We start from the raw sequence: 27,899 nt of genomic DNA, 5'->3' as shown, positions 1-27,899 counted from the left end.
TAAATGTAGAATCTAATCCAAACTACAGAACAATCTAAAAGATAAAACAATGATAACATAAAGAAAGCAGAAGGGGACTCCAAGGCCTGTGAATGGAATCATCAACTACCTCGAATCTCCAAGAATTGATACTGGTGGCTCCAGCTAACAATCACCTTCTCGGCAAGACCTAGATCTGCACATAAAGTATAAAGTATAGTATGAGTCCAACCAACCCCATGTACTGGATAAGTAACAAGCCTAACCTCGGGCTGAGAGCACTGACGGGCTCGACAAGGTCCAATATCCAATACCAATAACAATAATAATAAAATAATAAAGGTAAAGAAAAGTAGTTCAAGCAATATTAAATTCAACCTTTTCACAAATAGCAGGAAAATAAGCATGCTTCTCAAGAATAGTTGTTAAGGTATAAATTCTTTCACAAAATTCATCTAGACCTGATTTTATCAATTTAACAGCGATTCCAAGTCCACACATTAAATAAGGATATCTAGTACCAATAAACATGAGGGAAGAATCACAACCTGGTACCTGCATGACAAGTAAACATGCCAGAATCAACAGTACTTTAGTTAAATAATCGAGTATATCAAATCTCAGTACATGTATAGTTCCTGGAACAATTTCCCTTCAACCATCACACACAACAACACTCAGCACTATATGGGTGCCTGACATAAGTCCCTCACCCAAACACATATATGACCTTGTGCATGCGCCCACAGTTAATACCTGACTCTAAAGGGGCGGGTCCTCACCCAAGCGCTGGTCGAGTCTAAGTCAACGATCAATATCACTTAGACCAATATGGGGCTTAGGCACACGTCATCTCATAATCAATACCACTTAGCCCAATGTGGGGCCTGCGTATGCATCGCCTCATAATCAATACCAAATTGGTTGTATGGCCCAAGCTCACTCATCAATGCTCAAGTCTCAAATATTCACATATCACTGTACTCAACCCAAGTCGCGTCTCACATATAAGGGCATCAACAACATGTGAGATAACATATAAGGAATGCATAAAGACAGAGATATACTACGCGGATGCAATATCATGTCTGAGAGTATGACTACGATTAACGCAAATATCTCAATATGGAAAGAATATCCTTATCATATTTCAATTAGATAAGCACATAGCTGAGACATTATTTCTAGTATGAATAATAGCTCAAGTAGTCACACATGTAGAGAAAATACGGAAGTAAAGGAGCATGATAGCTAAACAAGGCACATAATAGCCTAAAGTCTACCCGGATCATGAATAACCCCGATATACGTATATACGCCCGTCACCTAGCACGTGAGTCACCCCCAATATATCTTATATATCACAGCCTACAGGGAAATTACCATCAAACCAAGTTTAGACAAGTTACTTACTCAAAGCGCGTGAATTAATACTCCAAAAAGCCCTTCTCACGCGAATCGACCTCCAAACAGCTCGAATAAAGTAAAAAACAACTCAATAACATCAAACACGATTATAGAAATCGATTCCAAAAAATAAAGCTCCTATCATTATGAAATTGCAAAAGTCAACCAAAAAGTAAATCGGGGTCCGCCTTTCAGAACTCGACAAAAGTCGCAAATCCCGATTACCAATTCAAACTCGAGTTCAAATATACAAGTTTCATCCAAACCCGCTATGAGTCAGGGTTCAAATATCCATTAAATCATTCTCCAAAATCTTCCACAAAACCACAATTTTCTCCGTTAGATTTAATCAACCAAAACCCAAAATCAAAGATGGAATCATGAAATAAAATAAAATCTAAGTCCAGAACACTTACCCCAATCCAAGTGGTAAAAATCGCTTAAAACATTGCCCCAATCCAAGCTCCCAATCTCAAACTATAATAAAATAAGCCAAACCCTCGATTAAAGTACTTTGCCAAGCTTTCTTTGCATCTGCGAGTAATGCAGACAAAAACAGCGCATCTACGCCCAACTCTCTACCGACCAAATTACGCAGATGCAGAACTTCTTCGCAAAAGAGGCATTCGCATCTGCGGACCTTGCTCGCAAAAGAGGCCCTCGCAGAAGCGGCTAAACATCGCAAATGCATCCACTACCCCAACCAGATCCACTTTGCATCTGCGCTCCCCTTCCTTGTAGGTGTGATGTAGCACCTGCGCACCTTATCTTCGTAGGTGCGATGCACTAGAACCAGACCTGTCAATAGTATACCCAAAGGCTCTGAATCCCATCCAAAACACATTCGAGCCTCTGGGGACCCTTTTCAATCATACCAACCACTCCTAAAAGATAACACAAACCTACTCGAGTTCTTAAATCATACATAGTAACATAAAAACTACGAATCGCACGTCAATTCAAACTTTATAAACTAATCAACTTCCAACTTTCAAAACTCATGTCGAAATACGTCTAACCAACTAGGAATAATCCCAAATTTTGCACACAAGTTCTAAATGACATGAGGACCTATTCCAACTTTCGTAACGACAATTAACCCCAATAGCCTCAAAGTTTACTCCCCGTCAAACCTATGAACCTTCCAAACCTTCAAATTTTCAACTTTTGCCAATTAGAGTCAAATCCACCTAAAAAACTCCAAATTCAATTCCAAACATGCGCATATTCAAAATTACCATACGAACCTAGTGGAACCATAAAATGACCAATCCGAGGTCGTTAACACCAAAGTCAACCCTCGGTCAACTTTTATAACTTAAGCATCCAACCATGGATCTAAGTATTCCAATTTACTCCAAAACCTTCCCGAAACCAACCAAGTGTCCCTTCAAGTCACTACCAACAAATACACATATGGGAGCATCAAATAGGGAAACGAGGCTGAAATACACAAACGAGCAGCCGAGTTGTTGCATTCTCCCCATTTTAAGCATACGTTCGTCCTTGAATGAGTTGAGAATCATAACTAGGATATCAAAAAGGTGAGGATATCTGCTTCGCATATCTTGCTCAGTCTCCCAAGTCGCCTCCTCGATTAGTTGGCCTCTCCACTAAACCTTCACCGATGCAATATTCTTCGACCTCAGCTTCCGAACTTGCCTATCCAAAATGGCCACCAGATCCTTGTAATAAGTCAAATCCTTGTCCAACTCACCGAGTTGAAATCTAACACATGTGATGGATCCTTATAGTACTTTTAAAGCATGGAAACATGAAATACTGAATGAAATCCCGATAAGTTGGGTGGAAAAGCAAGTCCACCTCACCTACTCTCTCCCATACCTCCAAAAGACCAATATACCACGGGGTAAACTTGCCCTTCTTCCCAAATCTCATCACGCTCTTTATAGGTGAAACTCGAATAAGAACCTTCTCACTCACCTTGAATACCACATCATGAGCCTTCCTGTCATCAAAACTCTTCTGCCTAGACTACGATGTATGAAGCCGCTCTTGAATCAATTTCACTTTCTCCAAATAATCACCAAACCAAATCTATGCCCAATAGCCTATCTTCACCCGGCTCAAACCAAACTCGCCTCCCATATAATGCCTCATACGTAGCCATATAGATACTCGACTAATAGCTATTATTGTAAGAAAACTCTGCTAAAGGTAGAAACTGATCACACTGGCCTCCGAAATCTATGACACAAGCCCTCAACATATCCTCCAAGATTTGATATGTCTGCTCGGACAGCCCGATCATCTGAGGGTGAAATCCGGTGCTCAACATAAGCTGCGTGCCCAGCTCATCTTGAACCGCTCTCCAAAAATGCAAAGTAAACTGAGTACCTCGATCAGAGATGATAGAAACAGGTACACTGTGCAAGCGAACAATCTCTCGGATGTAGATCTTAGCCAATAACTCTGAAGTGTAGGAAGTCATGATTGGAATAAAATGTGCACACTTGGCCAGTCTGTCCACAATGACCCAAACTGCGTCAAATCTCCTCAATGTCCGTGGCAGACCTACCATAAATTCCATAGTGATACGCTCCCATGTCCACTCTGGTATGTCAATATTCTAAAGTAAACACCAAGTCTCTTATGCTCATACATAACCTGCTGATAATTCAAACACCGAGCAACATATCCAACAATATCGTTCTATATCCTCCGCCACCAATAATGCTGCTTCAAATCACAGAATATCTTCGTAGTGCCCGGATGAATGGAATACCGTGAACTATGAGCCTCCTCAAGGATCAACTCTCTAAACCCATCCACATTAGGAACATAAATTTGGCCCTGCAGCCGCAACACACCATCATCACAAAACAGTCACCACCTTAGCACCACCTTACTGAACCATGTCCTTAAGGACAAGCAAATGGTGATCATCATATTGACGAGCCTTGATGCACTCAAACAAGGACGACTGAGATACAACGCAAGCAAGGACTCTTCTAGGCTCCGATAAATACTAGAATAATGCCAATTTCCCATAGATATTTTCCGCGAAAATATATCAATGGTAATTCCCACCAAAAATTTGACAAAATCAGTGGAAAAGTGGGGACATAAAAATTTTACCAAAATTTTAATAGTTCTCACTAACTCTCAATGGGAACTGTTTAGCACCTAAAACTGCTAGATTTGTTTCCCACCTATGTCAGTGGAAAAATAATTGGAAATTAATTACATAAAATTAAAAAGAATTTCCCAGGAAAACAGTGGCAAACTAAATAAAGTATATGGAATATTTTTAATATTCCCACATATTCTTTGGGAAAGTAAATATTAGTATATTTTTTATTTTCTTGGAAGAAGAATTTCCCACCTTCTAATTAGGTCAGCCACTTCTCCCATTCTCCCATTTCCCACATCTGTGTTGAAAATTAAACGTGACCTTTATAGAAGATTTCATCAGCAGAAATAGGTGAAACTTCAGATTTTGTTTTAACAAAAGCAAACTCAAAATCATCATCACCGTTCTCATCCTTATCCAGTTCAGCTTTCTCATTCAAAATCTGTGCACAATTGAATGTCTCATTATTATCATTGAAGAAAAATTTGAAATTTGTTTCATCTTCAGCGTTGAATTCTTCGATAACTCCAGCAGCAATTTCGGTGAGATTGGTGTTGGAATTATAACTCGGAGACTTCAGGGACAACATCGGTAAGTCAATCTCTCTTTCTCTTTCTCCTTTCCCCTTTCCCCGATTTGCGATTTTGCCACTGTCACCTGAAGCTTGAGTCTGCTTCACTCTAATTCGTCTGCATGCAAGAATTTGTTGGTCAAGAATTGAGTTTGTTAACTCTTTAGGTAACCTATCTGTATACTAGGTGTTCGATGAATTTATTGAAAGAAATTAATTTTTATTGAACTTCTAGATTTTGCTTATTTTTAAAGTTTGAGTTTGGTTTGCATTTTCTTATGGTTGGACTATATCTGTCCATTAGAAATTTTTATTTTACAAAATGACATTGGATTTCAGAAGTGTCATATGCATCTGAAATGGCAGATATATGGTTTGGGGGGTTTTGAAGGTTTTGAAGATTTAGGTACTTGAGAAGCCATTTTTTATTGAATCTTGATTGAAAAAATTAGATTTTTATAGTGTGTGTGTGTATGCGTCACTGTTAGTGTGGTATCTGTTTTTCTTCTTCTTTTTGTTTTTTTTTTAAAAAAACTTTTATGTTAACTTGCTTTTACCTTCACATGACATGTATAAAAATTTAGCTTAACAAAATTTTAACTGTTTTTACATATTTAATATATACAAGGTGGTAGAATAAAAAGAGAGGAATATAGGTGAGAAGTCATCAGTGTTGATATGAAGCACATGGAGCTGACACATATTCATATTTGTTTACAATTTGTTCCATTTTTTTTTGTGTGGAATACTTCTTTTTACCTTTTGGTGTTCCGTCTATTTGTCAGTGAATATATGCTAAATCTATCTCTGATTTTGTCAGCTATTTTAGCCTTAACTTCTACAGTTTTATACATTTCGGCAGCAGTTAACGTAACTAATAGTATTGATGAAAGGCAGAATATTTTCAATACAATCCTTGCCAAGGATGCAAATTTTGAAACAGGGATATTGCAGAAATCATATATGATGTTATGCACTTATGTAGATGTCTCACCCAATTGAGTATATAGTTATCAGCCATAATTATTGCAGTCTGTTCCATACATGCATAATATGGAAGTTTCCATACAATGTCACAAATGAGATGTAGAATCCTAACAATAGATTCTTATAGAGTAAAAGCTGAAGCTTAACAGTTCGGCTTATCTCAAATTTGGTTATTGTGGAATGTTATTGCTTCTTTATTTTGCTTATTGTTGCTTCTTGTAACAAATATTTTAAAGAACTTTTGGGCCCGGGCTTAGCCCAGGCAACGCCCCACTAGTGCATCTATATATGAGACCTTGGATACTATAATATTTGTTTAAGGCTGCCTTTGTATTGTACAGACCTTTGGATGAGAATCCAAGTTGGATTTAATTTTCCTTGTAAAACTTGTTTTGCTAGGTTATCATTTCTTTGCTACAAGGAGATATTGATAAAGGAGGCAGTTAAGCTTACACCCCATATATATACTTTGACCATTAAGAAACTGAAGTAAGTTTCCTATGTGATATTATATTATAATCTATTTACATATTATGTTAATTATAGAGAGACATTGCAATCTGTTTGTGAGCGCCCAGGGAAGGGCAGCCCGTTTGTCTGACAAGGGTGGCTCAGTACACACGGGCAGTTCAATTAGTATGACGGCTCATAGAAGAAGATTGGTAATGTCTTTATTATATTTTTCTTGATTTATAACTACTTTAGTTATCATTTTTTAAGATATTATTTATTTTTTAGGAAAAGGCTAAAGGAAGACTAGTTACTCATGATGAGGTATTTGAGGAAACCCACATGAAGAAGTTGAAGGATGAAACAAAAATGACTTGGGTCGATTCACGCGCTGAGACAACCCATGTAAGATTAATGAGCTTTATTTTAAACTAGCTTATTTGTTTAAAATAAAAAGGAGAAAGCTTTATTTGTTTATTTTAGACAACCCATGTTTATGGACATTAAGAAGGAAAAAGCTCTTAGTTACCTCGCTATCTAAGTCATCAATAACTTCTGATATGAGCGGTATTTCATTCTATATGCCTAATTAGCTTACTGTTGCTACATTAGAGTTCAATGTGTATGACAATTCAGTGGAAGGATAGATCAGATTGATCAATTAGCATGCATGTAACAAGTTTTCAGTTTTATCTTTTGTAGCATGAATTTCAGTTTAATACACATTTGACCTGAAAGTTCTATTTTTCTGTTGAGTTGTTAGATTAATATACATCATGTGTTGCAGTTCAACTAGATTTTAGCATTGTTGGTTTTTTATTAGTTAGCACCATTGAACAGTGAGAAGATGAGATCGGTTACCTGTTCTGTTCCATTCTTGTATGGGATTCTTGTATGGGATTTACTGGTACCATCCCACCACAACTTGGCAACCTTTCTTTTCTTATTTCTCTTGATCTAAGCTACAACAATTTCTAGGGTGAACTTCCACAAGAGTTCACTCGTTTGGAAAAGTTGAGAGCCATTGATCTTAGTTTCAACAACTTCACTGGAGAAATTCCTAAATTTCTAGGTGATTTACAAGACCTTCAAATGTTCGCCATTGAAAACAATAGTTTCAGTGGGTTCATTCCTTTTTCTATCTCAAACATGAAGAATCTTGGATTCTTGAATCTGAGGTACAACAATCTGGAAGGAAATATTCCTATAGGAATAACCACTCTTCAGAGGTTGAAATGGTTGAGCTTTGGATTCAATTAGCTCAATGGCTCTAATGTGCTCTCCATCTGGTTTGTGTCGTCGCCTTCCAAGATTGCAAAGACTTGGACTTAACTTCAACATGTTTTAATTTATATCTTCAAAACTTGTAAACAAAATAAATAATAATATTACGCTGATATAAGGTAATACAAAAATACAGTTAGCTGTCAATTATAATATTGTATGCCCTTAATTACGAGTATTTACTGGTATAAGAATATTAAGTATATAGTACCAGAATGGCATAGAAACAATAAGTTTATTGGCCAAATTATGTATGAAAAATCAAATATAAGTATATTACTGAAATTGTTAGGTCCAGTGTATCAAGACTCTTTGTACTTTTTCTGGACGCCTTTTCTACTTTCTGTTTCTTGGTAGGTTGAGAATGACATGTATCTTCCTTATCTTGTGTTTTTTCCTTCTGATCTCCTTTTTTCCTAATATAAGAATTATTAGTCAAAAACATAAATATTTCTTCTCATCAAAGCATTCTCTCTTTTTCCCCTTAAAGTTTCTTTAATAAAGTTTACTTTAATAACAATTGTAATTTTTTTACAGGATACTTTCAAACGAAGCTTGGAGGAGTTCATTCAAAATCAGCCAATTAATGATCAAGGTAGGCCAATCCAACCACCTCAAGAGGAGACCGTGGACATGTGGATTAAGGCAGTTGGTGGCGTGCATAAGGGGATAGTATGATTTGGAGATGTATTGATTGGTATGGCGGGTCCCTGTCCCGACCTTTATGATGTTTATGTACTCTTAGATTCTTGTATATAGATGCCATATATATAGATGATTGTATGGCCTTGTTGGCTTATGTTTTGAGTGTACAAACGATCATGTCGACCTTATAGGCCCGTATGTCACATGTATAAGTTTTTATATCATATTGGGTCATCCAATGTCTAATATTCCCTTATGTTTTATTCCGATTATCTCATGACGGCCCTTCTGGCCCACTTACCCATGACAGTATGATAAGAAAGATATGTTACGTTGGTACTCAGTTGTATAAGGTATCGGGTGCCCGTCGCGGCCCTGTGATTTGGGTCGTGACAAAAGTGGTATCAGAGCAGTTCTTTTTTAGGGAGTCTACCGAGCGTGTATAGTAGAATCTTCTTTATGGGTGTGTTATACACCACACTTAAAAGCAAGAGGCTACATGGCATTTAGGATTGTCACTCTTTCTTCTTACTCTAGATCGTGTGGTAGAGCTCAGTTGTAAGAAATTTAGACTCCTAAATTCTATATTATTCATTATACAATGACATCTACATCCAAAAAGATAGTTGGTAAGAGATTGAATGTGGTTGTGGAAGAGTTGAGTCAGAGGAACTCAATTTTGCGTCATGCTTATGATGAGTAAATGTAAGGTCTTCAGTAGATTATATGTGTACTACGACATGTAAGCTTCTTGATAAGGAGCCCTAAGACACGAATATCTATCCACCCCTATGGTAAAAATCAACGAGAGAATCAGAAGGTAGATACAAGTTTCAACAAGTAAAAAAATCTAGGTGAAGAAGGATACAAGGAACCCAGATAGTGAAGATTATCTGTATTTACAATTCAGGCAGAGAAATATAAGCATTTTGAGTTACTTTCAACAATAACAAAGATATATTCACTTGAAAACACCCATTTCAATTATGCCCTGTGGGAGCTATCATATATAATTTAAGAGAAGGATGGGATATCAGCATCCAGCTGGGGTTAGAGTAACCCAAAATTATGGATAGATTATTATCATTAGCTCACATTTACGAAGGATATTGCAAACGTGGTAATAGTTCTCATTGTGAGACACCCAGATGGTGCACTCTAGAATAGTACAATCAGATATGAATAATAAAATGTTCAGAAATTTCAGAAGATTGGCATTGGAATCTTAGAAGGGATAAATATTTACCTTTGTATGGCTTCCGTCCCTAGTAAAAAGAGAGTGTTAGGTGACCCTAAGAGCCAGTGAGGTGAATCAAGGGGGATAAAAGTGAAAGAATATTTTGTTGAAGTTTTCATAATAAGGTGATAGACAGAAATATTAGCAGGAGAATAAGAAGAAAGTAAATGAAGCATTCTGAGTAAGATGTGATAAATAGATGATAACGGTAAATCAAAATATGATAGGACTACAGATTCTATAGTCAAGTGAAGGAAAAGACAAGAGGTTACAGGCCTTGAGAAAATAAAAAAGTATAAGCCATAAAGTGATGTCCCCATTTCGAGAAATGAGTTGGTGACTCATATGTGATTACCAAAAGGAAAAGTTAGACCCACGGAGTAATAAAAATTAGTATGGGCTAGTGAATAAGATAAACTGATCTTGAATTCGGGACTGAAGGATTTAATAATAGTCGACATCGTGAGAATTTCAGAGATCGCGTTCCTACGATAATTGAATGGACAACAAAAGAATAACCTTTAAAGGCCATTCAGGAAGACGCTTCCCTAAAGAAAGAACTGTGAGCAGAGTTAAGCTTAAGGGACTAAGTGTGCCAGTTAGTAAATTCTGTCTCGCAGATATGATGTCGTAACCCTTGAGAAATATTCAAATAGGAGTTGGGGTAATTAAAGGTACGTATAAGTGTTACGAAAATAAAAGAGAGTGCCACTAGGGAGATAATCAAAAATTTCAGTTCAGAAGTAACCTACGAGCACAAGGGCACAGAGGTAAGTAACTAAGGATAATTATAGGCGAGTAAGAACATAAAAAAAGTTCTTCCGGGTATACGATATAATAAGCTCGCAAATTTACAAGAGTCAGAGGGTCTTCCCTAAGTACTACCACGAAAGATTATCCGAGGAAATAAGGAAGAAGGCTTCAACCTAAGCACAGTGACCTAAAGAGGAAATGGTCATGTAACAACAGTCTCACTACAATATTCTATGTACTTCATAAGAAAGTGGAACCTATCGTGGCTAATGAACGGGAAGAAGAAAAAATTCAAAAGGTGATATTTGAGATCTTATGAGTTACAGGAAATTCCAGTATTCATGGGCAATGAGATAAGCCATGTATTCATGCAACAAGTGGCAGAATGATCAGGAAAAGTAATTGCTTATATTTAAAGGCAACTGAGAAGGCATGAGAAGAATTACCCGACCCACGATTTAGAGTTAGCCACGGTGATTCTTGCACTAAATATGTGGAGGCACTATTTGTATGGCATTCATGTTGATATCTATACGGATCATAAAATCCTTCAATATATCTTCAAGCAAAAGGAATTGAATTTAAGCCAAAGGAGATGGTTGGATATACTGAAAGACTATGACGTTGATATTTTATACCATCCGGGGAAGGCGAATGTAGTAGCCGACGCCCTCAACCGTAGGTCTATGGGTAGCCTGTCATATTTACAGCCAGAGAAGAGTGGGATAGCCCATGAGATTCATCAGCTAGCTAGTCTTGGAGTTCGATTACTGGACTTAGGTGATACCAGAGTTACTATTCAGGACACGACAACATCCTCTTTAGTAACTGAAGTGAGGAACGCCAGTATGGGGATCCTATGCTAGATCATTACAGAGATACATCCCCTTAAAAGGAGAATACACCATTTGAGATTACAGGAGATGGAGTCCTCAGATATCGAGGTCGATTATGTGTTCCTAATGTGGCATGGTTGCGCCAGTAGGTTAGCCAAGCCACTTACCTCGAACCAAACTCAAATCAATCTGTAACAATACTTTTTCCACAAATATTCGACTCAAAATGGCCCAAATCTAGCAAAAATCAATTACATATCATAAAAATAACTATAATAAACTAATCTAGTTAATGAAATCAAAGCTAAATCGAGAAAATAGAAAATCCCCCCCAAAAAGTCTCCCCAGACCCACGTCTCGGAACTGGGTACTACCACGAAAGATTATCCGAGGAAATAAGGAAGAAGGCTTAAACCTAAGCACAGTGACCTAAAGAGGAAATGGTCATGTAACAACAGTCTCACTATAACATTGTATGTACTTCATAAGAAAGTGGAACCTATCATGGCTAATGAACGGGAAGAAGAAAAAATTCAAAAGGTGATATTTGAGATCTTATGAGTTATAGGAAATTCCAATATTCATGGGCAATGAGATTAGCCATGTATTCATGCAACAAGTGGAAGAATGACCAGGGAAAGTAATTGCTTATGTTTAAAGGCAACTGAGAAGGCACGAGAAGAATTACTCGTCCCACGATTTAGAGTTAGCCGCGGTGATTCTTGCACTAAATATGTGGAGGCACTATTTGTATGGCATTCATGTTGATATCTATACGGATCATAATAGCCTTCAATATATCATCAAGCAAAATGAATTGAATTTACGCCAAAGGAGATGGTTGGATCTACTGAAAGACTATGACATTGATATTTTATACCATCCGGGGAAGGCGAATGTAGTAGCCAACGCCCTCAGCCGTAGATCTATGGGTAGCCTGTCATATTTACATCCATAGAAGAGTGGGATAGCCCATGATATTCATCAGCTAGCTAGTCTTGGAGTTCGATTGCTGGACTTAGGTGATACCAGAGTTACTATTCAGGACACGACAACATCCTCTTTAGTAACTGAAGTGAGGAACGCCAGTATAGGGATCCTGTGCTAGATCATTACAGAGATACATCCCCTCAAAAGGAGAATACACCATTTGAGATTACAGGAGATGCAATGCTCAGATATCGAGTTCGATTATGTGTTCCTAATGTGGCATGGTTGCGCCAGTAGGTTATGGGAGAAGCTCACTATTCTCGTTATTCTATTCATCCAGGAGTGACAAAGATGTATCATGATATCGGGGAAATATACTGGTGGGACGAAATGAAGAAGGATATATCAGAGTTTGTTGCTCAGCGCCCTAATTGTCAGTAGGTTAAGATTAAGCATCAGAAACCCGATGGATTATTGCAGGCTATAGAGATTCCGACTTGGAAATGAGAAGTGATTAATATGGATTTCATCATAGGCTTACTTCGTACCCAGCGTAAGTTCGATTCTATATGGGTTATTGTTGATAGACTTACAAAATCAGCCCATTTTCTTCCTGTCAGGACTACGTATGCAGCAAGGCTTTATATTAAGGAGATAGTACTACTTCATGGTGTCCCTATATCTATTATCTCACATAAAGGTACTCAGTTTACAGCTAATTTCTGGAGGTCCTTCCAAAAAGGATTGGGGACTCAGGTAAGTCATAGTACAACATTTCATCCCTAGATAGATGGTCAGGCTGAGCGTACTATTCAGACACTGGAAGATATGCTACAGGCTTATGTGATAGACTTCAGGGGTAGCTAGGATGATCATCTTCCACTTATTGAGTTCGCATATAATAATAGTTATCATTCCAGCATTCAGATGGCTCCATACGAAGCTCTGTATGGATGGAAGTGTAGGTCTCCTATCGGATGGTTTGAGATTGGGGAAACTAAGTTAGTAGGACCAGAGTTGATACAATCGATAGTTGAGAAGATTAAGCTTATAAGGGAAAGGATATTAGCAGCTCAGGGTCGTCGGAAGTCCTATGTAGATAATCGATGACGAGACTTGGAGTTTCAGGTAGATGATTGGGTATTCCTAAAGGTATCACCGATGAAAGGCGTTATGAGATTCGGTAAGAAAGGAAAGCTTAGCCCTCGGTACATTGGACCTTATAAGATCATACGCAGAGTAGGCTAGGTAGCATATGAGTTAGACTTGCCTTCCAACTTGGAGTGAGTACATCCAGTTTTTCATGTGTCTATGCTCCGTAAGTGTATTAGAGATCCTTCTAGAGTCATTCCAGTTGACAATGTTCAGGTCACAGAGCAGCTATCATATGAGGAAGCTCCCATTGCTATACTAGAGAGACAAGTTCGGAGATTGAAAATTAAGGACGTAGCTTCAGTTAAAGTACTTATGTCTGACATTTTGGTAGTAGTACCGTTATAGAGGAGACTCTGCCAAAATTTCTATAGATCTCTGGGAGTTTAACATTCGAGGATGAATGTTTCTAGGGGGGGAGATTGTTACACCCTGTGCGTCCCAAGGTAACGTATAATGAATATGAGACTTGTTAATCATGATTTAAATATTTTTAAAGTCATAATATGACTATATATAATATTTGGATAGAAAATAAAAAGTTTGGGAAAAGGCGGATTTAAGTTGCGAAAAAACCGACAAAGGATTTACCTTGTAACAGAGCTTTTTGAGCAATACATTTCGTGTGCTATATGGGGTCTCTTTTAGAACATATTATATACCAAATTGAATGTCTTGGAATGTAGTTTCCAATTCTTTGAACCGTGATGTGAACGGATGTAAACCCGAGTCTCTTTGAACGGATTTCGTGAAATGCTGTGCTCAGCTCAACCCGAGTACCCAACTCCTGCTGTACAGCCCTCCAGAACCGTGATGTAAACTGCGTACCCCGGTCAGAGATGATAGATACCGGTATGCCATGAACCTTGACAATCTCGCGGATATAGACTTGAGCCAACTACTCGGAAGAATAGGTAGTCATCACAGGAATGAAATGAGCTGACTTGGTCAGCTTATCCACAATCACCCAAACTGCATCAAACTTCTGTTGAGTCCGTGGGAGTCCAACAACGAAATCCATAGTGATCCGCTCCCATATCCACTCCGGAATCTCTATCTACTGAAGCAATCCACCTGGCCGCTGATGCTCATACTTAACCTATCGGCAATTTAGACATCGAGCCACAAACTCCACTATGTCCTTCTTCATCCTCCTCCGCCAGTAATGCTGCTTCAAGTCTTGATACATGTTCGTGGCACCCGGATGAATGGAGTACCGCAAACTGTGAGCCTCATGGAGAATCAACTCATGCAAACCATCCACATTAGGCACACATAGTCTGCCCTGTATCCTCAATGCACCATCATCCCAATAGTGACCTCTTTACCATCACCGTGGTAGACCGTGTCCTTAAGGATAATCAGATGGGGGTCATCATACTGGCGCTCCCTGATACGATCATAAAGAGAAAATCGAGAGACCATACAAGCCAATACTCAACTCGGCTCAGAAATATCCAATCTAACAAACTGGCTGGCCAAGCCGTGAACATCCAACGCCAATGGCCTCTCTACTGCTAGTAGATATGCTAAGCTCCCCAAACTCTCTGCCCGGCGACTCATAGCATCGGCCACCACATTGGCCTTCCCAGGGTGGTACAAAATGGTGATATCATAATCCTTAAGCAGCTCTAACCACCTCCTCTGACGCAAATTAAGATCCTTCTGCTTGAACAGATGCTACAAACTCCGGTGATCGGTGTGGATCTCACAAGGAATACCGTACAAATAGTGCCGCCAAATCTTTAAGGCATGAACAATAGCTTCTAACTCAAGGTTGTGGATAGGATAGTTCTTTTCATGCACCTTCAGCTGTCTGGATGCATAGGCAATCACCCTACCATCCTGCATCAATACCGCACTGAGACCAATCCGTGATGTATTACAATATACAGTATAAGACCCAGAACCTGTAGGCAATACCAATATTGGGGCTGTAGTCAAAGCTGTCTTGAGCTTCTGAAAGCTCTCCTCACACTCCCCTGTCCACCTGAACGGAGCACCCTTCTGGGTCAGCCTGGTCATAGGTGCTGCAATGGACGAGAATCTCTCTACAAAACGGCGGTAATACCCCGCCAAACCAAGAAAACTCCGGATCTCCATAGCTGATGATGGTCCAGGCCAACTCTGCACTACTTCCACCTTCTTCGGACCCACTTGGATCCCATCACTCGATACTATATGACCTAAAAATGCCACTGAGTCTAGCCAAAACTCACACTTTGAAAATTTCGTATATAACTTCTTTTCTCTCAAGTTCTGAAGCACAGTCCTCAAGTACTGCTCATGATCCTCTCAAGTCCGGAAGTACACCAGAATGTCATCAATAAACACAATGACGAACGAGTCGAGATAAGGCCAGAACACACTGTGCATCAAGTGTATAAAAGCTACTGGGGCATTGGTCAGCCCAAATGACATCACAAGGAACTCGTAGTGGCCATACCGAGTCCTGAAAGCAGTCTTCGGGATACCTGGCTCCCGAATCTTCAACTGATGATAGCCTGAACGTAAGTCAATCTTGAAAAACACTCTGGTACCCTGTAACTGATCAAATAGATCATCAATGCGAGGCAAAGGATAACTGTTCTTCACTGTAACTTTGTTCAACTGGCGATAATCAATGTACATACGCATAGAACCATCCTTTTTCTTCACAAACAAGACAGGAGCACCCCCAAGGTGACACACTGGGCCGAATGAAGCCCTTATCAAGAAATTCCTGTAATTGTTCCTTTAATTCATTCAACTCAGGAGGAGCCATACGATATGGAGGAATAGAGATGGGCTGAGTGCCCGACAACAAATCAATGCCGAAATCAATATCTCTGTCAGGCGGCATGCCCAGAAGATCAGCTGGAAACACATCTGGAAAGTCCCTCACTACTGGAACTGACTCAACTGTAGGGGTATCAATACTGACATCTCTCACATAAGCTAGATACGCATCACACCCCTTCTCAACCATTCGTTGAGCTTTAAGAAATGAAATAACTCTGTTGGGAGTATACTCGAAGGTACCTCTCCACTCTAATCGTGGTAAACTTGGCATAGTCAGCATCACAGTTTTAGCGTGACAATCAAGAATAGCATAATGGGGAGACAACAGTCCATGCCCAAGATAACATCAAAGTATACCATGCTGAGTAATAATAAATCGGCTCTGGTCTCAAAACCACTAAGAGCAATCAAACACGACCGATACACGCGGTCTAAAACAAGAGAATCTCCTACATGAGTAGACACATAAACAGGAAAACTCAAAGAATCCCGAGATATGCACAAATACAGGGCAAAATAAGAGGACACATAGGAATATGTAGAGCCTGGGTCAAATAATAACGACGCATCTCTATGACAGACCAGAATAATACCTGTAATGACAGAGTCAGAAGCAACTGCCTCTGTACGAGCCAGAAGAGCATAATATATTGCCTCGCCTCCCCCTCTAAGGCGACCTCCACCTCGAGCTGGCTGAGTAGATGGGCGATAGTTGGTGCTGGAATCATAGCTTGAGGACCCGGTGAAGCATGCTGTGCCTAAGAAGTCTGTGGAGGTGCACCCTTCCTAAGTCTGGGGCAATCCCCCACCATATGGCGAGTGTCGCCACACTCAAAATAAGCTCTCGGAGTGTGTGACTGGCTCGGGCCAGGTATACTGGACTGGCCGCTAAAAGCACCCTGAGCATGGGGCATACTAGATACTGGCGATTCATAATAAGGCTCCTGGGGCCTAGCAGGGACCGGAATACCACTGGCGGCTGGAAGAGCTGAATGAACGGGGCGACTCCCACAACCCCTACCATGGCGAGCTATTTGGGCACGAGCACCAGAATAAGAACCAGTCTCTCGAGACCTCTTGGCCTCTCTCTCCTTCCTATCCTGGGCAAGCATGCCCTCCAATCTCCTAGCGATACTCACAACCTGCTGATAAGAAATATCCATCTCCAACTCTCTGGCCATATTAATCCGGATACTAGGGTGGAGTCCCTAAATAAACCGTCGAACCCTCTCTCGAACTGTGGCAACCAAGGCCGGTGCATGTCGGGCCAAATCACTAAAGCGTACTGCATACTATGACACAGTCATAGCACCCTGGCGCAGCTGCTCAAACTCCACAGGCCATGAGTCCCTGAGGCTCTGAGGGACATACTCTCTCAAAAATATGTCTGAGAACTGAGTCCATGTAAGTGAAACTGCCTCATCCGGATTACTCAACTCATAAGCACGCCACCACTGATAGGCTGCTCCACTAAGCTGGAAGGTGGTAATAGACACCCCGCTCGTCTCCACTATGCCCATCGTATGGAGAATATGATGACACTCCTCCAGAAAACCCTGAGCATTATCTGTAGCCGATTCGCTGAAGGTAGGTGGGTGGTACTTCTTGTACCTCTCAAGTCTGAGTTGCTCTGCCTCAGAAGCACCTGTCCTAATCTCATGCTGAACCGGATCTACCGGGTGCATTGGTATAATCTCCGAAACCTGGTCGGCTTGGACCCGCTGCTCTGGAGTATTGGCGACGGAAGTCTGTGCTCCTCCCCCAGCCTGAGATGTGGCAGGAGCAAGTGGAATCAATCCAGCTTGAGCTAAGGTGCTGAACATGCTCAGAAACTGGGCTAGAGTCTCCTTGAGGGCTGGTGCAGCAACAGGTACCTCAGGTGCCTGCCCTCGAGCTGGAGCTATTGGGGGCTCCTCTATAGCAGCTCGTGCGGGTGCTCTAGCTGCACCGCATGGATGTCCTCGGCCTCTACCGCGGCCCCAGCCTCTCACAGATCTAGCAGGGGGCGCGAATGCCTGTTCATCAAATCCTCTGGTACGTGTCCTCACCATCTGTAAGAAAGAATAGAATACAGAAGCTTAGAATTTTTTTTGATGTCAACAAATTTCGCACGACAAGAAATAAAAGAAGTGTAATTTTTCCTAACAGTTCCATAGCCTCCCGAAGATAAGTACAGACGTCTCCGTACCGATCCACGAGACTCTAATAAACCGGCTTGTGACTCACAACACCTGTGAACCTAGAGCTCTAATACCAACTTGTCACGAACCAAACATCCCTCCGAGACATGTCGTGACGGCACCTAGTCTCTACGACTAGGTAAGCCTAACAGATTGCGGAAATATCAATAATGGAAGCAAAACTAAATAGCTAACTGCATCAGATATTGAATAACAAATAATAATGCCGCTCGGCATATAAAATAACCAAAACACTAGACGTGCACAGTTTCCCAAAACTCGAAATATCGTGAATCACAAACTACATAAGGAAACCTAGTATTTCTATACATCAGAGTCTAACAAAAGAAATATAGGATAATGGACATGGGGAAGAGTAGAAAGGGACTCCGAGGTCTGCAGACGTGGCGGATATACCTTGAAGTCTCCAAAGCTGTCTCGACTCACTCATAATATGGAAGGTAAGAAGTACCTGGATCTGCACACGAAAATATGTGCAGAAGAGTAGCATGAGTATACCACAATTGGTACCCAGTAAGTGCCAAGCCTAACCTCGGTCGAATAGTGATGAGGTCAGGTCAGGCCCACTGGTATATAATAAATACGCAGGAGAATATAACAATATAATAAGAGACTTGAATTTAAACAAAGAGAACATAGAAAAGTAGCAATACAGAACATAGGGATAAACAACAGGGGATCTCCCGAGATACCATCTCGTAGTCCCAAAATAAAAGTGCAAGGAGATCTCTCGAGGAACCGCCTCGTAGTCTCAAAAGTAAATATGCAGGGAGAACTCCCGAGGAACTGCCTCGTAGTCTCAAAAGTAAATGTGCAGGGAGAACTCCCGAGGTACCGCTTCGTAGTCTCAAAAGTAAATATGTAGGAAGAACTCCCGAGGAACCGCCTCGTAGTCTCAAAAGTAAATATACAAGGAGAACTCCCGAGGTACCGCCTCGTAGTCTCAAAAGTAAACACACAGCTCAAACCGACAAATACAATAGTTAATGGCAACATTTCTACAGTATAACTGATAAAGAACAAGGAAAAGTAGGAAATAAACTAGGCATGCTTCACGAAGTTCAAATAAGCAGTTAAAGCACGTAGACATGCGATATTAGACTAAACAGGACAACTACACATATTGGAATAACTCAATTAAGAATGAAAACGGACTAATACTCATTTAAACGGTATAACTCAAATTAAAGGAAAACAGGTTGCTACTCAGTAAAAATAAATCGGGTTTTACAACAAACAGCCCGTGTACGTACTCGTCACCTCATGTACACGACGCTCAGCATATCACAACAGTACCAAAACCTAAGGGGATTTTCCCCTCACAAGGTTAGCCAGGCCACTTACCTCGAACCAAGCTCAAATCAATCCGTAACAATACTTTTTCCATGAATATCTGACTCAGAATGGCCCAAATCTAGCCAAAATCAATTACATATCATAAAAATAACTATAAGAAACTAATCTAGTTAATGAAATCAAAGCCAAATCGAGAAATTAGAAAATCCCCCCAAAAAGTCTCCCCGGACCCACGTCTCGAAATTGGGTAAAAGTCACAAAATATGAACACCCATTCACTCACGAGTTCAACCATATAAGAATTACTCGAATCCGACATCAGATCACCTTTCAAAACTCAAAATTTTAGTTGAAGAACTTCTTCCTATTTTCCCCAATTTTTCAACCCCAAAACCGAAATTAAAGAATTAATTAATGATAGATTAATGAGATATAACCAAAATGGAATGTAGAATCATTACCCAATCGATGTCTCTAAAAATCCCTCAAAATATCGTCCAATTCCGAGCTCCCAAACTCAAGTTTTGATAAAAATAGCCAAACCCTCGTTTTGAAATGATATAAGTCTGCCCAGTGATTTCTTAATCGCGATCGCAGAAATAGCCTTGCGATCGCGAAGAAAAACTTCGCCTCCCCAGGATTTAACCCTATGCGAATGCGCAAAAAACCAAGCGAACGCGATGTGCTGGCTCTCAGACTTACGCGATCGCGATGAGCAAAGCGTGTGGCCCAGCTTTAGCCTCCTTAACTCTACGCGAACGCGACCTTGACCACGCGTTCGCGAAGCACCACTTCACACCACTACGCGTTCGCATACTTATGCCCGCAAACATGAAGAACAAAAATTCCTCTGCCCAGCTGAGCCTACGCGATTGCGGCCCCTCTCTCGTGATCGCGTATAAGGAAACCAGATGCACCAGATCACAGAACTTCAGCCATTTCTCTAAGTCCAAAACGCATTCGATAATGATCCGAAACACACCCGAGGTCCCTAGGACCTCAACCAAATATACCAACAAATCCTAAAATACCATACAAACTTAGTCGAGCCCTTAAATCACATCAAACAATGCAAAAAATACGAATCACCCTCCGATTCAAACTTAATGAACTTGAAACTTCTAATTTCTACAACCGATGCCGAAACCTATCAAATCACGTCTGATTGATCCCAAATTTTACAAAAACGTCATATTAAACCCTACGGACCTAGTCCAATTTTCAAAATCAGAATCGGAATCCGACCTCGATATAAAAAAGTCCACTACCAGTCAAAATCTTCAAAAAATTGACTTTCGCCATTTCAAGCCTAAATGAGCTTCAGACCTCCAAAACACAATCCGGACACGTTCCTAAGTCTAAAAATTACTCAACGGAGCTAACAGAACTCACGAAACTCCATTCCGGAGTTGTCTTCACACAGTTCCGACTACGGTCAAAATCCTAAGGCTAAAGCTTCCGTTTAGGAACTAAGTGTCCCAAAATACTCCGAAACCAAAAACAAAACCTCTCAGCAAGTCACATAAGCAGAAAAAGATATGAGAGAAGAAGTTAATAGGGGATCGGGACTAATACACTCAAAACGTCCGGCCGGGTCATTACACTCAAGAAATAGTCGATGATATTAGATTAAGAGGGAAGCCAGCCAATGTAATTATTAAGTTGGACATGGCAAAAACTTATGATAGGGGTTCCTAGAAGTTTTTGATGCATATGCTAAGATAGATGGAGTTTGCTGAGCATTTCATCAACATGATGTGGAAGTTTCTATCTAACAATCAGTATTCAGTGTTGAACAATATGCATGCCTCAAGTTTCTTCAATTCTGCAAGAGGAGTGAAGCAAGAGGATTCACTATCTCTAGCACTATCCATTCTGTTAGTGAGGTATTGTCTAGATCATTAAATAGGTTATTTGAGTTAAAAGGGTACATTGGATATGGTATGCCTAAGTGGAGTGGTCCTTTGAATCATCTAGCTTATGCTGATGATACTATCATATTTGCTTCAGCTGTCTCAAAATCCTTAAAAAGGTGATGAAGGTATTGGGTAGATATGAACATGTATCAGGACAACTGATCAACAGCTCTAAAAGTATCTATTATATGCATGATATAGTGGTTGGGATTTTCCTTCAAATAGCGGGGGAGATTACTGGATTCAATAAAGGGAATTCCCATTCATTTATCTTGGTTGTCCTGTCTTATATGAAAGCAGAAAGAAAGAGAATTATAATAGTTTGATCAAAAGTGTGCGGTCCAAACTGCATACATGGAAAGTGGAGCTACTCTCTTTTGGTGGTAAAGCTACTTGTACTTCAAAGCATGCCAATTCACCTATTGTCAGTACTTGAGCCACCAAACAATGTCATAGCATACTTGCAGAAAAGGTTTGTAAGGTAGTTCTGGGCTACAAAGTAGGAGGGAAGAAGCAGGCACTGGTCATCTTGGCATAAGTTATGTCTACCAACTGAAGAGGGTGGACTAGGGTTTAGATCTTTGTTTGATGTATATAGATCCCTATTCACAAAACTATGGTGGAGGTCTAACTACCAAGACACCATGGCCTAATTACATGTGGAACAAATAATCTAAGAAGGAATTACCAACACAAGTACAACACAGAAGGGGCTCACATGTGTGGAGGAAGATGTTGCAGGCTAGACAGGATATTAACTATGAAATATGGTGGAAAATGAAGAGTGATAGAACTAGTGCGTAGCATGAAAATTGGACAGGAATAGGAGCTCTCTATGATGTCCTTCAAAGAATAATATAACATTAATAAAGAGCTAGAAGAGGTGGTACAGGTGAGATAACTAACAGGCTGGAATGATTAACTACTAGAGCACATCTTCCTAGCAAATTAGTTGATCACATAAAGGAATATGTAAGATTTACATGTAGTGAGGACTATTGGGACACACCATGGTGGATGCCTAATACTTATGGAATATTTACTGTGAGCCGTGCTTGGCACATCTTAAGGCATAGGGCCAATCCAAAGTACAAGAATATATGGCCTAAAGGACTGCCTTTTAAGATATCCTCCTTCATTTGGAGGTTGTGGAGATACAAATTACCTATTACTGGTAGTTGGAGGAAAATAGGGTATTTAGGACCCTTAAGATGTTACTGCTGCATGCATCCTCAAGAAGAGACAATTTGACATATTTTTCACCATAGCCCTATTGCTACTAGGTTGTGGAAAGTATATTTAGCAGCTACAGGAATACAAACTCCATTGGTTCAGCTTCATCAGATTATTAGATCATGGTGGAAGAATGTTGTTTAAAATTAAGGTCATTTATCAAGCAACTCCTACTGTTATTACATGGGAACTATGGAAGAGAAGCAATACCATACAACATGGAGGAAAAATCTTTTTTAATAGATTGGTACATGGGGTAAATAGAACACTCCACTATCTAGTTAGAGTGAGGTATCCAAAGAGAGTAACCCAGCAACCTCCACATAATGGATGGTATAAATGTAACACTGGCGGTACTTCAAAAGCTAATCCTAGACCTAGCTCATATGGATATTGCATGAGAAACTGCGTAGGGGATTTGATTTTTGCAAAAGCATTGGAGATAGATAAAAACATTGTGTCTGAGGAAAAAAGAATTGTGGAAGGATTGGCATGTTGTGTAGAAAAAGGATTTATGCCCTCTCATTTTGGAGCCTGTTTCATTACTGATGAAGAAGATTATAGATGGAGAATGGAATCCTCCATGGTGCATTGTGAGAGAAGTGAGGAAGATTAAGAAGATGAAGGAGTACTTCAATGTGACTTAAGGTAGGGCAATACAATCGATGATTTTCTAGCTAACCTTGTTTTCTCTTTTGCAGGTACAATAAAAAATTTTCTTTAGCTTCCAAGTGCAGGAAGGAGATTGGTCAATATGTAAAAGAATCAAACACCCAACCTAAGGATTAGGGTTGCAAAAAGGAAGGCATTTGATTAATGAGATCTCATTTGTGTATACAGATAACTTATGCTAGCTCCTACTATATCCGAACTACCCATGAATGGTTAGACTTCTTCAAGTGGTATTAGTATGGTTCCATGCTTATTCTGGTGGAGATTTGATTGTTCATAAAGTATGCAGAGCATGTCGACTGCTATTGTATGCTATTAGTGATTCAAAAATTATATGGGAGATGCCTTTATACATGTATTCAGTTCATAGTACTATTGTGGAGAGTAGAACCTGCCTTAGTACTCAGGATATCCATAAGTCGAGAAAAACATGTTTACTGTACCAAGTAGTAGTCGGTTTTTACAGAATCACAGGGTGAAGTTCGCATTTTACACATTGTGACATTAAGAGCTCATGAGGAAGGCAATCAGATAGATGAAGAACACTATTGTTACTGTTGGACCTTATGCCTATGCATTGATGCAAGTTTGGGAGTGTCATGAAAAAAAATCCCAACCGATCGTGATGATGCCTAACACACTTGCTAAGCAAGCTAGATATAACTATAATGAACCAAGATAACAGAAATGATAGTATCAACATAAGACTAAAACCTTAACATAGCATAATAATACCAATACATGATAAAAATCCCCTAGAACTGATAAATAAAGAGTCATGAGCTCTACAATGGAATACAAGTATGAAAAGCTAAATAAAAATACTTTCTAAAATAAAGACAACAGTACATAAGAAAAAAGACGCCAAGATTACGATAGAGAATGCAATTCTATTTCGTCTCTCAGAGATTAACTCTGTCACAAGCCTCGACTACTGAAGACTGGGCCCGACACCTGGATCTGTACAGTTAAGTACAAAGTGTAGCATGAGTACAATTAACCCAATGTACTAAGTGTGAGCATCTAATTTTTGACCATATTTAGATTTTTCACCACTTTTTAGTATTTAAATAGTTTTTAAGTTTAATATTGATATTTTAGCTTTTGTTTCACCTTTTAATAGGTTTTATTTGAGAAAATTAGAAACCAACAAAAAGATTCACATTTTTAGAATATTAATTTTTTGTTCATTTGAAAAAGAAAAGAAAAACTCACAAAAAAATATGTTCTCTTTTAAGAGATACTTTAGCTAATATTTCATCCTTGTATTTTTCTTTATTTGTCTTAAAAAGAAAAGAAATTGAAAATAAAACAAATAAAAAGTATCAATCAGAAATGTTCAAGTTGCAAAAGATTCTATTTTCGTGCCTCACGTGCTTTCACATAATAGATTTTTTCTTTGGAGTGAATTAGAAAAAGAGAAAAATTCCTCCCAAGAAATTTCCACTCACCTACTCACATTTTTTGCACTATATTCACACCCTCACTCAGCTATATATCTACACATTCATCACATAATTAAGGAAAAACACAGCACACAAAAAGGGGGCCGGGGAAAATCGCTGAAAAATGAGAGAGAAACGGGAGATTGGAAAGAAAAGAGGGATTGTTCCCTTCCTCAAAGCAGCAACGAAAATCCACTGCATCTTTTTCTCTATAGCAGCAGCTCACGAGCCTTTCTTCCCTATGTGAAAACCAGCTCTAAAAGCCCCCTAAACAATCATGAAAATTCAGTCATAAAGCGACTAAAACACCACCCAAAAACCCCCATACATCCTCTTCTTTTCCAGCCATGAACACCCCAAAAGCAACCCCCTAAAACTCCATTGAAACCAGCCGAATAAAGCTCGAAAAATGAGGTAAAATCTCTCCATAAACCAGCCTCTAAACCACCTCGAAACAGCCTCAAAAACAGTCCAAAAGTGCAGCCAAAACACAGCTGAAAAACACCCCCAAAACCTCCTCAAAATAGTCCCCAAAACTAAGCAAAACCAGCCCCAAAACCCGTGACCCCAAAATTCAGCTGAAACAGTCCCGAAAATCAGCTCTGAAAATAGCCCTCAAATCCAGCAAAAAACAGTCTACAAATGTCCCCTCCTTGGCCCAAATAACGCAAAGAAAATCCAGAAAAATGCACCAAATTAGCCATAAAAATACCTCAGAATAGTCTTTTTTTTCCCCACCTAAAACAGTGATGTTTTGCTGGGTTCAAGGTTTCCAGTCAATGGCGAGTTTCTGTTCGACTACTCCGTTTGTGTCCTGGATGTCGCTTTCCCGTCGGTCTCGGCGTTGAAGTTTGGTTTCAAGTGTCAGAGTTTGTTTTGTCCTTTTTCTCAAATTGCAAAGAAATCTATAGAGGTCCAATCTCTTATCTTCATTCTCTGTTATTGATCTATATGTGTGTCAATTTTTAGATGCTGGTTCGGATTTATTTATTTATTTTGATCAGATAAAGATTATTGCATGAAATATCCTGCTGCATATTTGCTTAAATTAACCATGTATTGCTTAGGTGGTGATTTTGTTGGTTTTATGTTCTAATCTATTAGTTTATGGTTGAGGCGTTCCCTCAAGAATTCGCTCTTTGACCCAAATATCTAATTTTTATTCTTCGAGTGTACCGCAAATTATTTATTTATTTATTTAATGGAAATAAGTGGATCAATGTTACTAGAGAGGCAAAAGTTAGATTATATCTTTATATAAGAGTGTTTATTTAATGGGGTGGAACTAAATTATGGACTTCCGAGCTTGTAGAGTTTAATTGTTATTTTACCGATGGTGTGCGTTAGAAGGAATATGGGTTTAGATATAAGTTAATCCATGTTTTTTTTTTTGATTTAGTAAAAAACGTTAATCAAATACTACATTTTCCCACAACTATTCCATAACCTTTGTTCTTCACAATAATCTCGAAGTAGAAAAAATAATTCAAACGCGCTAGTTGCTTTAGGCGCGATTAATTAATAAATTATCTTGACTATGGGTACGGTTCCCGTGGCATGGTCATGATATGTAAATCTCAATTAAGTGCGCGTTTACGTGACTTGACCCCAACTTCAAATAATAATAAAATAAATATGTTGTAAATTGCGGGTACGTTTCACGTGACGTGATTTGCAATGTGTACAAAAATAATAAGTGCGTGACATTGTGACTTGTTCAAATAAATTCCATAAATACTAAAAATGGCTAAAAATAAAAGTGGTTACAATTTAAATAAGCCAAGTACTAATTGTTAAGCGATCGTGCTAAAACCACAGAACTCGGGAGTGCCTCACACCTTCTTCCGGGTTAACAGAATTTTTTACCCAGTTTTCTGTGTTCGCGGACCATAAATAGAGTCAATTTCCTCGATTTGGGATTTTAAAATAAACCGGTGACTTGGGACACCATAATAAATATTTCAAGTGGCGACTCTAATTAAATAAATAATCCCATTTCGAATAATGTCACTTTAATTGAAAAAACTCCTATATTCTTCGGGGAAAAAATGGTGTGACAACTCGATATTGTTTGAACTGTATATAAAACTGTTACAACACCCTTCTTCTCTCTGAGTCTTCTATATCGTCTGGGAAGCACACGCCGGCGTGGTTTCTTTTCTGTTAGAGTGTCATATCCCTAATTTTAGAACGAGGATCAGATCAGTTACAAAAGCTGAATGACCTTTTGGTTCCCGGTACGTCCCACCTCCCCCCTCCCCCCCACGGCTCGAGTTAAAGTAACCCCTTTGGGACGGTACTACTTATGAAACAAATCTAATTTACTACTTACAACATTAAGAAGATATTAAGTAAAAAATAAATTCAGAATAATTTAGTAGCGGAAATAGGCCCATGCGATGAGGTCCAAAGTGCAATATTTTTATTTTTGAAAATACTCTTTAAAATAGTTTTTTCTTTTTTACGAAATACAATGTCAAAATATCAACATAAGGTGATATAACCCTTCTTGATCAATCAACACGTTAAAGCAACTTCCTAACAAAATTATACTTTTATTCAAATCACCGCAAGTTTGTATTGTACATAAATTTCAAACTATCGGGTATAAAAATGAAAAGTAATTTTCTCCTTTGTACATATTTACAAGACAAAATGTAAATTCAGCATATTACAAGACTTGAGTTATTAACACGACCTAAAACAACAAAATCTGGGCAACACCTGCCCTATACTTCATCACCTAATTTCGGGTAAATAAAATACAAACCATGTTTTGGTTTCTTCATAAGAGTTATAGATCTATGAAATATATTTTCAAAAAGTCTTAGATCACTTAACACGGAGCTCTATACAAAAAGATATGAAGAAAACATTAATAGCTGTCTAGTGTAAAAACGGGTTTAGTAACTTACCACAAAAGAGAGGAGCAACTTGAGCTTCATCAAGAACGAGTTTTGCTGGTCGGTTTAGTGGAAATTTATGATGGTTTTCATGGAGTTTTACAGGTGATAATAAGGAGAGAGAGAT

General features: G+C 39.2%; 1 protein-coding gene across 2 annotated transcripts; it reads left to right on the top strand.

The window, feature by feature from the left end:
- Positions 1-4,743: 4,743 nt before the first annotated feature.
- On the top strand, positions 4,744-8,615 carry LOC107788785 (uncharacterized). Of its 2 annotated transcripts, XM_075248278.1 has the most exons (5): positions 4,744-5,071; positions 6,438-6,527; positions 6,617-6,700; positions 6,777-6,893; positions 8,310-8,615. In XM_075248278.1, exons 3-5 carry the CDS (start codon positions 6,677-6,679, stop codon positions 8,448-8,450), a joined length of 282 nt encoding a protein of 93 aa, XP_075104379.1. In that variant the 5' UTR covers positions 4,744-5,071; positions 6,438-6,527; positions 6,617-6,676; the 3' UTR covers positions 8,451-8,615. The 2 variants fall into 2 exon arrangements, with proteins under 2 accessions (XP_075104379.1, XP_016465983.1); XM_016610497.2 differs by lacking the exons at positions 4,744-5,071; positions 6,438-6,527 and having other exon boundaries at positions 6,557-6,700.
- Positions 8,616-27,899: the final 19,284 nt, after the last annotated feature.

This window comes from Nicotiana tabacum, chromosome 24, assembly GCF_000715075.1.
Source record: "Nicotiana tabacum cultivar K326 chromosome 24, ASM71507v2, whole genome shotgun sequence".
Classification (NCBI taxonomy): domain Eukaryota; kingdom Viridiplantae; phylum Streptophyta; class Magnoliopsida; order Solanales; family Solanaceae; genus Nicotiana; species Nicotiana tabacum.
This window is presented reverse-complemented; position numbering and strand designations above follow the sequence as displayed.

Excerpts from the sequence above, each read along its gene's own strand:
- LOC107788785 (XM_016610497.2), top strand. The coding sequence starts at position 6,572 with ATGTTAATTATAGAGAGACATTGCAATCTGTTTGTGAGCGCCCAGGGA. Across the intron at positions 6,701-6,776 it reads CGGCTCATAGAAGAAGATTG|GAAAAGGCTAAAGGAAGACT; the intron begins GTAATGTCTTTA and ends TTTATTTTTTAG. Across the intron at positions 6,894-8,309 it reads CACGCGCTGAGACAACCCAT|GATACTTTCAAACGAAGCTT; the intron begins GTAAGATTAATG and ends ATTTTTTTACAG.